This window comes from Labeo rohita, chromosome 23 (genome assembly GCF_022985175.1).
Source record: "Labeo rohita strain BAU-BD-2019 chromosome 23, IGBB_LRoh.1.0, whole genome shotgun sequence".
Classification (NCBI taxonomy): Eukaryota; Metazoa; Chordata; class Actinopteri; order Cypriniformes; family Cyprinidae; genus Labeo; species Labeo rohita.
Window position 1 is genome coordinate 5,301,677 of NC_066891.1, and position 13,081 is coordinate 5,314,757.

General features: G+C 35.9%; 1 protein-coding gene across 2 annotated transcripts in view; it reads left to right on the top strand.

Moving 5' to 3' along the window:
• kcng1 (potassium voltage-gated channel, subfamily G, member 1) overlaps positions 1-9,303 on the top strand; it is a 42,465-nt gene extending 33,162 nt beyond the window's left edge. For both annotated transcript variants that reach the window (XM_051095697.1, XM_051095698.1), the window contains exon 3: positions 3,848-9,303. In XM_051095697.1, coding sequence (XP_050951654.1) covers positions 3,848-4,627 — 780 coding nt within the window. In that variant the 3' untranslated portion in view covers positions 4,628-9,303. The remainder of the gene's footprint in view (positions 1-3,847) is intronic.
• The last annotated feature ends 3,778 nt before the right edge of the window (positions 9,304-13,081 follow it).

Genomic DNA, 13,081 nt, shown 5'->3' on the forward strand with positions numbered 1-13,081 from the left:
TTATTTATTCAGCTTTCAGATGATGTATACATTTCAGTTTCAAAAAATGGCCCTTATAACTGGTTTTGTGGTCCAGGTTTACATATTGTAATAACTTTCACATTATTAGGGTTTTTACTGTAGTTTTAGTGAAATAAATGCAGCCTTGGTGAGCAAAATAAGACTTTCAATAATATTTAATATTTAATAATATATTTAATAATATTTTATCTAAATAAATAAAACACTAAACGTTAAACATTTTAACTGCTGCAAGTGAATTTTGGCATCACAACATTATTATGTATGGTATGAAAACAAAGGTTATTCATTTTAAAATTTGCTACAGATGCATCCCTAAATGTTTGTAGTTTATCACATAAAATAATATATATTATATAGCAAATCTCAACTGGCTAATTTATTTTGCTGCAGAATCCAACAATAATTTCACCCTGCTTTTTATATAAACTCAGATATATATAAGTGTGTCCAACTTTGTCCACATACATACCATACACTTGCATAACATATACTATATAGCAAATCCCAACTGCTTCTTTGCTTTAGTCATTGCAAAATGTAAACTATATTATCATCCAGCTCTAATCTGCTATTAAAGGACTAGTTCACTTCCAGAATAAAAAAAAAAATTCTGATAATCCTGATAATTTACTCATACTCAATTTACTGGACCTTCAACCCGTTGGCCACCATTGAAGTCCACTATGTGGAGAAAAATCCTGGGATGTTTTCCTCAAATCCTTAATTTCTTTTTCAGCTGAAAAAAGAAAGACATGAACATCTTGGATGACATGGGGGTGAGTAAATTATCAGGATTTTTTTCTTCTGGAAGTGAACTAATCCTTTAAGATATAAACATTAACATCTTGTATCTCTGTAAAGCTGAATATTACGAAAAGCGCTATACAAATAAAGATTACTTCAGGTTTGCTCCTGAAGATCTTGCTTCCTGCAGACCGTAGTTGAAACTCACACACATGTAAACCAGCTAATCAACGTTTTAAATTCACTAGAAAATTACAGGCAGGTGTCTCACAGCTCATCTCTGCAGGAAAAAAGATCTCAAGGAGCCAGATCAAGCACATTTGCTTCACTTCATCAAGCTCCAAGACCCCTGTTCTCAGTCGTTCTGCTCAACCAGAGCGAATCTGCTCCCGCAGACGGCTTTGCTACAGGAGAGGTCATCTTTTTCCGGAAATAATTTGTGGCAATTAGACTGACTCGCACGTTAAACCAGCTCCTTCACTAATTGAATTAAGACACCCATTGTCTGGGCTCACATCAGTCACTGGAATAATTAAAATGGCCGGCCCGCTACAGAAAAAAAACAGAGCATAGAAAATTCAATTAGGCGTTAAACCAACATAGCACCGGCCCGACAGAGGCTTTTTTCATTTTCATGAATTATGTCCTTTGTGTTTGCCACACAGGCTATTTATGGGAGTCTACTGTGTGAGGAAAAAAGACAGCGTAGGAATTTTTTCTCACATTTTATTGAAACTGTTTACTGAGAAATCTAATGTTGCTAAATCTATTAGTATTAGTTTTTATTTTTATCTTCAGAATAGTAATGATCTGAAGAGGGTTTATCAGTTCTGTTTGGCACAGTGAAAACAAAACACAAAATAAAAATGAAACCAAAACCCAAAAAATAAAAAAAACAAAAAAGGAAAAGAAACTAACAAAATGAAAAAAGAAACTAAACAGTAAAATAAAATAAAAGAGAACAAAATACAAGAGTCAAAATAGCAAAATAAATCCAAAAAATAAACTAAAAGAAAAAGAAAACAAAATAAAAATGATATATATATATATATATATATATATATATATGTATGTATGTATGTATGTATGTAGAAGAAACAGAAGAAACTAAAATAAAAATAGATGCAAAAATGTAGCACTGAAGCATTAAGTGTGCAAACAGTGTTTATACATTGGGGTTTCAGTAGAGTCAGTGGCACCATTTTCACAGTTGAGCTAAATTAATTTTCTGTATCACAATCAACACTTTTTTTCTTACTTTGCTGTTGTTATTCTTCAAGGTGCTATCCTAGGATTTAATGAGAATGAAAAAGACACAGGAAGAAGCGAGGTGAGATGAGGTGAAAGAATAATAAAATGCAGCAAAGCTCTGAAAACAAATCAGGGAAGGATGTGTTTTCATGAATCCCCGGCTTCCTCTAGTGGACCACTAGCAGTATTGCAACTGAGAACAGGACATTGGCTTCTGATCGTCATCGCCTAAAAAATGCATCATTTACTCATCCTTATGCCATTCTAATGCATTATTATTTTTTTCTACTAATTCAGAATACAAAATAAGATATTATAAGATATATATGTCTATACAGTGAATGTCATAGAGATATAACATTTTCGAGCTCCAAGAAAGAGAATGTTAAAAAGATAGGAACAGGATTATTCACTAAAACTTGCAAAAATACTTCACAGCATGAAACACTTTTTTCCATCAAGTTCCAAATAAATCAAATAAATATAATCAAGTGATGATCCAGCCATTTTTTTCCCCAAAAATAGGCATTTTATATCATATATGTATATAACATCACTATAACATAAATACGCTTTTTATTGTCACTGAATACAGTACAATAAAATGAAAAAAATGACAAGATTTTAATATTTTGTCTCTCATGCTCAACAAAGCTTTATTTGTTTGCTCAAAATACAGTATTTTGTGTCTTTTTTGTTCTCTTTTGTTTTGTAATTTTATTTTGTTTTAGTTTCTTTTGTTGTCCGAGTTCTTTTCCCTTTGCCATTTTATTTTATTTTTTTTTTCATTTTTAGTTTGTTTTCTTTTAGTTTATTTTGTTGTTTTTTTTTAATGTATTTTGTTATTTTGAGTCTTGTGTTTTGTTCTCTTTTATTTTAGTTTAGTTTCTTTTGTTATTTTGTTTTCTTCATTGTGTTAGTTTCTTTTTCATTTTATTTTTTTGTTTCCTTTTTTGTCTTTATTTTTTGTTTCATTTTTATTTTGTTTTGTTTTGTTTTTCTTTTAATTTATTTTGTTGTTTTATGCATTTATTTTGTTATTTTGTTTTACTTTCTTTTGTTGTTTTGTTTTCTTCATTTTGTTAGTTTCTTTTTCCATTTTTGTCTTTTTATATATCGTTGTTTTTTGGTTTCATTTTTGTGTTTTTCTTTTTCTTTTTCTTTTAGTTCATTTTGATGCTTTTTTATTTTGTTATGTCATGTCCTTTGTTTTGTTTTCTCTTATGTTGTTTCCTTTGTTTTATTTTCTTTTCTTTTGTTATTTTGGTATGTTTTCTTTTATGTTTTGTCATTTCAAATCTGTTTTTCTATTTGCTTTTTATGCTGAACAATTCAATTTGCATGAGAACTTGTTTGTATTTCACGTGTGTCACATGGAATTGATGTGGACAACCTTCACACCTTTATTTGCTTAAAAATACAGTAAAAACAGTAATATTCTGAAATATATTTACAATTAAAAATCACTGTGTTCTATTTGAATATATCGTAAAATGTAATTTATTCCTGCGATGCAAAGCTGAATTTTCAGCATCATTATTCCAGTCTTCATTGTCACATGATCCTTTAGAAATCATTCTAATAATGATTTACTGCTCAAGAAACATTTATTATTATTATCAATGTTAAGTTGTGTTGCTTAATATTTTTGTGGAAACCATGAAACGAGGACTTTTTTGATGAATAGAAACTTCAAAAAGAACAGCATTTATTGAAAGACAAAACTCTTAAAAACTGTCACTTTTGATCAGTTGAATGCATCCTTGCTGACTAGAATTAGGTAGTAGGTACTTTATGTATCATTTAACTTTCCATTTGTTTATTTCAGGGCAAATGCTCTCAGATGTGCTACAACATCTTCATAGTGGAGACAGTGTGTGTGGCCTGGTTCTCGCTGGAGTTCACGCTGCGCTTCATCCAAGATCGCAGCAAGCTGGCCTTCCTCCGGCGGCCGCTCAACCTGATCGACGTCATCGCTATTCTGCCCTACTACATCACGCTGGTGGTGGACAGCACCTCCACGGGCGAGAAGCGCTTGGGCTCGGGCAGCAGCTACCTGGACAAAGTGGGCCTGGTGCTGCGTGTGCTGCGGGCGTTACGCATCCTCTACGTGATGCGGCTGGCACGCCACTCTCTCGGACTCCAGACGCTCGGGCTGACTGCACGCAGGTGCACGCGGGAGTTCGGCCTGCTTCTCCTTTTCCTCTGCGTGGCCATAGCGCTCTTCTCCCCGCTCCTCTACCTGATCGAGAACGAGGCCGGGGTCACGCGAGAGTTCAGTAGCATTCCTGCAACGTACTGGTGGGCCGTGATCACCATGACCACGGTGGGTTACGGCGACATGGTGCCGCGCAGCATCCCCGGACAGGTGGTGGCGCTTAGCAGCATCCTCAGCGGGATCCTGCTCATGGCGTTCCCCGTCACCTCCATCTTCCACACGTTCTCGCGCTCCTACGTGGAGCTCAAGCAGGAGCAGCAGCGACTGCTGCAGCGCAGAACTCACTTTCTGCTGCGCAGCCGCATCGCGGATCTGGGCAGCAACTTGTCGCTGGAAAGCGACATGCTTTTTCCTAGCGTCTCGTCTGATCACAGAAACCGAGAGGAATAGGAAGACAAAAAAAAGTGGAGGACGCTAATGAACGCAGAATATGAAGCAGCTGTTTTGATATCTTGAATGTGGTTTTACATTGTCCATAATCAGTGCGTTTAAGGGTTACTCCACCCCAAAATTAAAATTTTGTCAATAATCACTTACCCCCATGTCATTCCAAACACGTAAAAGCTTTGTTCGTCTTTGGAACACAATTGAAGATATTTTGAAAGAAAACCGGGAGGTTTCAACAATTCGTCTTGTTTCCTCCGCGTCACCGTAGTGCCATTTTGGAGAGTATCCGTTGGGCGCAAACAGCGTAAGCTGTTCTGTGTCAGCTGCGTCACGCGGTTACACTGTTTTCGTTCGAATCAAGGCGTAAAAATAAACACAGAAAACGTGTTTGCGTGCAGCGGATACTCTCCAAAATGGTGCTACGGTGATGCGGTGGAGACGAATTGTCGTTGTTTTTGTTTTCTTTGCGTACAAGAAGTATTTTTGCAGCTTTGTAAAATTATGGTTGAACCACTGATGGCAGATTGACTATTTTGATGATGTCTTTCATATTTTTCTGGGCCTTGACAGTAGGGGTGTAACGATACATGTATTCGATACATGTACCGAACCATCACGGTACGGGCATCACGGTTCGGTGCATGAGGCCTTACATCGAATACAGGCAATACATCTTCAATCCAGAAGGGGGCGCCCGCAGTAATGAAATGGTGTTTGATAACTGCCGGTAGAAGAACAGCGAATGCCAGGAGTTGCAGACTTGAAAACAAAGCCCACTAGACACTAGACTCTCACTGACAAAGGAGTATAATGTTACTTTAAAGGCTTGCGCACTCAACTGTCTGCAGAATGGAGCTTTGTGCTTGTGTATCCTACCTCTCTCATTCAGCACAAATCTAAATATTCCATAATATTTCCATATTTACAATGTATCCAAATGCTAAACTATTATTTATTATGTAAATGATAGACTTTGTACTTCAGTCACGTTCTAATGGTGACACAGTGATAAAAGTAAGGTGACACATTTTGATAAAGTAAGTTACCACAAGCGCTGTCAAGTTAGCAATGCTAGAAGCCTGGAACTGATATGCTTTGTGTTTGTGTGCACCGGCTGATACCAGCAAAATCAACTTAAACAAACAACATATAGGCTGTCGTGTTCTGCCGTTTGAGTTTACTTTCTGTCACAAACCTGAACTGAAACTCAAAGCAAATATAGGCTACGTTACGTGTCGCACTGTTTTTTTTCCCTTTTTTTCCCTATCAGTTAACTAAACTAGATATATTTCAAGTATTTATTCCTTGTATGTATATATGTACTGCAGATTTTATAGCCTATATATGACATTAATTTGATATCATATTTAGTATGTTCACATGTAGGTGGAAAAAATAGTAATTTGTACTACTGTCTGTTTAAAATAAATGAAAAGAAATCTAGCATAGTAGATTTTTTTTCCTGTTGTACCGAAATCGTATCGAACCGTGACCCCTGATCTGAGGTACGTACCGAACCGTGACATCTGTGTACCGTTACACCCCTGCTTGATAGTGTTATTTACTTGGCAGTCAGTGGGACAGTCACAAACCTCCCGGGTTTTCATCCAAAATATCTTAAATTGTGTTCCGAAGACGAACGAAGCTTTTACAGGTTTGGAATAACATTGGGGTAAGTAATTAATGACAAAATGTTCATTTTGGTAACCCTTTAAAGGGATAGTTGAACATTTTAATTTTCAACAGTTAAAATTCTGTGATCATTTACTCACCCTCATGTCCTTCCAAGCCCCTAAGACTTTGGTTACAGAGATAATTTACCCAAAAATGACAATTCTGTCATTTATTCACCCTCATATTGTTCCAAACCTGTGTGAGTTTCTTTCTTCTGTTGAACAAATGTAGGTAGTAGTTGCTGGTCTCCATTGTCTTCCATAAAACGGAAAAAATAGTATGGAAGTCGATGACTACCGTCAACTGTTACCTACATTCTTCAAAATGTCTTCTTTTGTGTTCAGCAGAAGAAAGAAATTGGTTACAGGTTTACAGGTTTGGAACAACTTGAGAGTGTGCAAATAACAGAATTGTCATTTTTGGGTAAAATGACCTTCAAATTTGTAAAACAAATCCATACGATGACCGAATTTTCTACCCCTACTATCCCTTTAAAAGTCTTTTATGTTGTGAACCTTCAAGCAGAACTGACTTCCGAGTTTAAGTTGAACATAGTCTTTGGGTTTATTTGAAAAAGACTGGCTATGAAATCTTAATAAAATAAATAATGAAAATTCTGTCATCATTTAAGGCACGTTCACAGTAAGGACAGTAGCTATAATGCTAACTGTGAAATTTTAACAGACATTCTAATTCGATGAGAATACTGAAGTATACTTTTAAATACTTTCAGAACTTTCAGAACCTTCCTTGTCATTTCAAACCTTCTATGGAACACAAAGAGAGAATTTTGAATAATTAATTTTTTTTTCCCCCAAAAAAATTCTGATGAATGGGGGAATGGCACTATTCAAGCATCGGAAAGAACATAAGCTTCATAAAACTGTCATGTAAGTTTAATAAAAATGATTTATGCGCTATATAATGACTTTGAAATTGTAAAAAACATTATTCACTGAAATCTTTCCCTCTGGTGGACTGTAACCGCTGTGCTCCATCTGAACTTTAGAACCAATATGTGAAGAATCATTTAGATCTGTTTTATGAACTAAATTAATTGACTCATTTTAAAAGATTTGAAAGAATTAAGTCGTGAATTAGACTTCGCTACTTCTCATGAATGCATCAGTGTTATTTAACTAAACCTAAAACAGTTGTTTTCAGTGATTGAAATAAAATATTAGAAATGTTGCAATGGCAACCAACTAAATAATTAAAGCTATAATAATAATAATAATATATATATATATATATATATATATAACTAAAATATTTATAAATATAAATATATTAAGCTATGTAAGTATTTTTATTCAAAAACTAATAAAAAGTGACAAAAACAACACAATCACTAAAACTTAAACTAAAACTGAAAATATAAAATTAAAAACGAATTTAAAAAAGCATATATTTTTATACTATGCTAGTACTTATAATATAAATAATAATGTATAATAATACCAAAATAACACAGGAATGCATCAAGGACAATTAGGGTGTAATGCAAGATTTTTAATAAAAACTTAAAATAAGCACAAAGCACTACCAGTCAAAAGTTTTTGAACAGTAAGATTTTTAATGTTTTTTTTTTAAGTCTCTTCTGCTCACCAAGCCTGCACTTATTTGATCCAAAGTACAGCAAAAGCAGTAATATTGTAAAATATTTTTACTATTTAAAATAACTGCTTTCTATTTGAATATATTTTAAAATGTATTTTTTTTTATTTATTATGAATTTTCAGCATCATTACTCCAGTCTGCAGTGTCACGTGATCCTTCAGAAATCATCCTAATATGCTCATTTGCTGCTCATAAAACATTTATTATTAATTATTATTATTATTATTATTATTATTATTATTATTATTATCATCATCATCATCAGTATTTAAAACAGTAATACAAAGATCAGCATTTATCTGAAATGAAAAACTTTTGTAATATTATACACTATACCATTCAAATTATTCCAATTATAGAAATTCATACTTTTATTTAGCAAGGATGCTTTATATTAATCAGAAATGATGATAAAGACATTTATAATGTTACAAAAGATGTTCAGATAAGTGCTGTTCTTCTGAACGTTCTGTTCATCAAAGAAAAACCTTTTTAACATAATAATACATGTTTTTTGAGCAGCAAATTAGAATATTAAAATGATTTCTGAAGGATCAAGTGACTGAAGTAATGATGCTAAAAATTCTGCTTTGAAATCACAGGAATAAATTACATATATTCAAATAGAAAACTAATTAAACATTTTACTGCTTTTGCTGTACTTTGGATGAAATAAATGCAGGCTTGGTGAGCAAAAGAGACTTCTTTGAAAAACATTAAAAATCTTACTGTTTATAAACTTTTGACTGGTAGTGTATCATGTGAAGTCCTGGTATATACTTCTATGGTGCTTTGTTGTCATTTGCCAGCATAGGCCATGGAATGAAGCAAGTATGTTTTGGAGTGACATGAGAGTTAATAAATAAAGACAGAACCTTCATTTTTGGTGGACTATGCCTTTAAGAAGCAAAACTGAGCAATTCATTAGGCTCCAAGATTTTTTTTATTATTATTTTTTTTTTTTCCAGGCCCCTTTTCAAAACCTGTGGTCACACTACACTTTAAGTATGCAAAAAATATTTCCATATGACATTTACATCTTCTACTGGTCAAACATCTTTCACTGTAGCTCACCAAATTTTTATACACAGCAAAAGACGAAACTTCTACACATATGCTTGTGTTCTCGGTCTCTCATATTTGCATGCATATGAATAGAAGTGAACGGAAAACAAAGTGATGATAGTTGATGATATGTGCAGAAATGTATGATTCAAATCCATATAACCTGCAGATTGCATATACAATCTGTAATGTTTATTGCTAAGAAATCATCTGCAATCATCTCCCTGCGTAGTTTCTCACGACACATATTGTTTTTTTAAATAATTATATTATTAATAAATCACATGATATGAATAAACCTAATTTCATTTTTCTTCTGATCTAATTTTTTATTGTCTTATTTCTTACAAATGTTTGTGGTTTGTCCGAATGTCCAGTAAATAACATATTGACATCACAAAACAACAGCCTTTCTAAAAGCAAACCAGTCTTTACCAGTAGGGGGCGGCAGTGCCAAATCTTTGGCTTTAAACTTGGATTTACTGTAAAACAGACATATATTGTGCAAATGCAGAAAGACAGCATGAATTAGCCTCAAGCTTTCATCTCTGGTATGTGTGTGGCTGTCAAAACCTGATGAGACTTGTCGCAAGTTACAGAAATATAGCAAGCTGAAGGGAAGCACTCACAAATAAATATGAACCCATGAACCCAGTTAAACAATCACAAATCTAGTATCAAATATTCAGTGAGGAATGTGCCTATGTCTGCTTTCCCCTTCATTATGAAGGCACCTCTATAATCACTTTGACCTCTGAGTGTATGTACATTCAACAGATTTATATGTGTTAAGAAAATGTTATGAAACAAAATTTCAAAATATTTTTGTTCTGATTCGTCGCATTTGATTCAAATCTTCAGAATCTGTTCCAAAACGTTTCACTTTGATTCGTTCTTGTTGCACGTTACAATGTTACGTCAGTAGGTGGCGCTAATTTTGCATTTATTATGAGTTATTTATTCTTTGAAATATTCACTCAGCATATTTGTTTATATCACTGATGCTGTGTTCACACCAAACGTGAAGCGAATGTCGCTCTAGATTACTCACGGTTTTTATTTTTTAATAAAATTAGGACGCATTTCGCATCAATTACGTCGCCAGTAACAATTAATATATCCAAAGTCACGATCAAAAGCGATCAGGAATGATTTGATCTGGATATGCAGCAGTAGCTTATCGCGTCCCTGACACACCGCGCACGGGCGAATAAATATGGTGAATATTCACTCACCATATTTGTTTATAACACTGATGCTGTGTTCACACCAAACGTGAAGCGAATATCGCTCTAGATTACTCATGGTTTTTATTTTTTAATAAAATTAGGACGCATTTCGCATCAATTACGTCGCCTGACGCTAATTTGCCTCAATTCGCTTTGACTTTGTAATCTACTCGCACAAATAATTAAATTCGCATTTGGTGTGAACACACAAATGAGTCGTTCAAGATTTGCATTCAGTCGTTCACCAATGAGGTCACCGACTCGTTCAGTGAAGGGGGCGTGTTCGTCCATCAGTCTAACCAATGAAATGCTCCGTATTATCCCGCCTTCGAATACTTCTGTTTGTGCTACAGTAAGTGTTGCGAAGATCCGTGGTTTTCCCGCAGAAGTGGGCTACTTTAACGGTGTTGCCGAAAGTTGTTTTTCATGTCTGCAGGTTAAAGCGACCCCATGTGATATTTAGCCCCTGGAATCAGAATTTTACCAGGGGAACCCCACCAAAAACGTGTATTTTACCCCTCAAATGCGATTTTTCAGTGAACCAGAGCCGGGGACCCGTCACGTGTTGCCGAAAGTTGTTTTTCATGTCCGCAGGATTGGACCCCAATAATGTGATATTTAGGGCCATTTTTTGAGAAGCAAAAAATATTTGGGCGGGTTTTAGGGCCAGTTTTAAAAACCTGGCAACCCTGGCAGTTGTCATGCGCTTCAAAAGCGAGATTCATCAGTGAACCAGAGCGATTCGTTCATTTATACGATTCATTTTAACGACAAATGTGCGTCACGTGTTGCCGAAAGTTGTTTTTCATGTCCGCAGGTTAAAGCGACCCCAATAATGTGATATTTAGCCCATGTAATCTGAATTTTACCATGGGAACCCCACCAAAAACGTGTATTTTACCCCTCAACCCGGGGGACCCCGCTTGAAGTGCGATTGGGCTAGTTTAGGGCCAGTTTTGAGTAGCATAGGGGCGGGTTTTGTCGTAAAAACCTGGCAACCCTGGCAGTTGTCATGCGCTTCAAAAGCGAGATTCATCAGTGAACCAGAGCGATTCGTTCATTTAAAAGATTCGTTTGAAGGACAGATGTATTCAAAAACGAAACCCCACTTGCATTTCTGTTTGTCAGTTGTCGTTTTTTCGCGCCTTGGAATTATTTATGTTTGTCTGTGTATTTATTTATTTATTTACATTTATGACAGACTAGTCTATGTAAGCCGTTTATTTATTTATTTATTTATTCCCTGGTGAAAAAAACAGCATATGCTGGTTAGGTAGGTTTTGATGCTGGTTTTTGCTGGTCATGTTGCTGGTCAAGGACCAGCATGAACCAGCAAAGGACCAGCATAAACCAGCAAAGGACCAGCTTAAACCAGCATCAAAACATACCTACCAGCATATGCTGTTTTTTTCACCAGGGTTGCGAAGATCCGTGGTTTTCCTGCGGAAGTGGGCTACTTTAATGGTGTTGCCAAAAATTGTTTTTCATGTCCGCGGGTTAAAGCGACCCCAATAATGTGATATTTAGCCACTGGAATCTGAATTTTACCAGGGGAACCCCACCAAAAACGTGTATTTTACCCCTCAACCCGGGGGACCCCGCTTGAAGTGCGATTGGGCTAGTTTAGGGCCAGTTTTGAGTAGCATAGGGGCGGGTTTTGTTGTAAAAACCTGGCAACCCTGGCAGTTGTCATGCGCTTCAAAAGCGAGATTCATCAGTGAACCAGAGCGATTCGTTCATTTAAACGATTCGTTTGAAGGACAAATGTATTCAAAAACGAAACCCCACTTGCATTTCTGTTTGTCAGTTGTCGTTTTTTCGTGCCTTGGAATTATTTATGTTTGTCTGTGTATTTATTTATTTACATTTATGACAGACTAGTCTTTGTAAGCCGTTTATTTATTTATTTATTTATTTATTTATTCATTCCCTGGTGAAAAAAACAGCATATGCTGGTAGGTATGTTTTGATGCTGGGATGCTGGTTAGGTAGGTTTTGATGCTGGTTTTTGCTGGTCATGTTGCTGGTCAAGGACCAGCATGAACCAGCAAAGGACCAGCATGAACCAGCAAAGGACCAGCTTAAACCAGCATCAAAACCTACCTAACCAGCATTCCAGCATCAAAACATACCTACCAGCATATGCTGTTTTTTCACCAGGGTTGCGAAGATCCGTGGTTTTCCCGCGGAAGTGGGCTACTTTAATGGTGTTGCCGAAAATTGTTTTTCATGTCCGCGGGTTAAAGCGACCCCAATAATGTGATATTTAGCCACTGGAATCTGAATTTTACCAGGGGAACCCCACCAAAAACGTGTATTTTACCCCTCAACCCGGGGGACCCCGCTTGAAGTGCGATTGGGCTAGTTTAGGGCCAGTTTTGAGTAGCATAGGGGCGGGTTTTGTCGTAAAAACCTGGCAACCCTGGCAGTTGTCATGCGCTTCAAAAGCGAGATTCATCAGTGAACCAGAGCGATTCGTTCATTTAAACGATTCGTTTGAAGGAACGAAACCCCACTTGCATTTCTGTTTGTCAGTCGTCGTTTTTTCGCACCTTGGAATAATTTATGTTTGTCAGTGTATTTATTTATTTACATTTATGACAGACTAGTCTATGTAAGCCGTTTATTTATTTATTTATTATTGCACTGAGCAATCTCAAAATGACGTTTCGGGTGTCCCAGATCCAGCAATAGGTGGCCCAGTTACCTAAAATTCTCGACAGAGTCATCATGAACCCCATTCCAGGCCCTCCCTCTCTTTCTCTCCCGCTGTTGCAGACTTGTCTCTGCTAGTCAAGTGTAACGTAGTAAAACAGTGTCACGTCAAAGCGCCCTGCCCTCCCTGCTGCCTTTCCAGTTTTCCCATCAT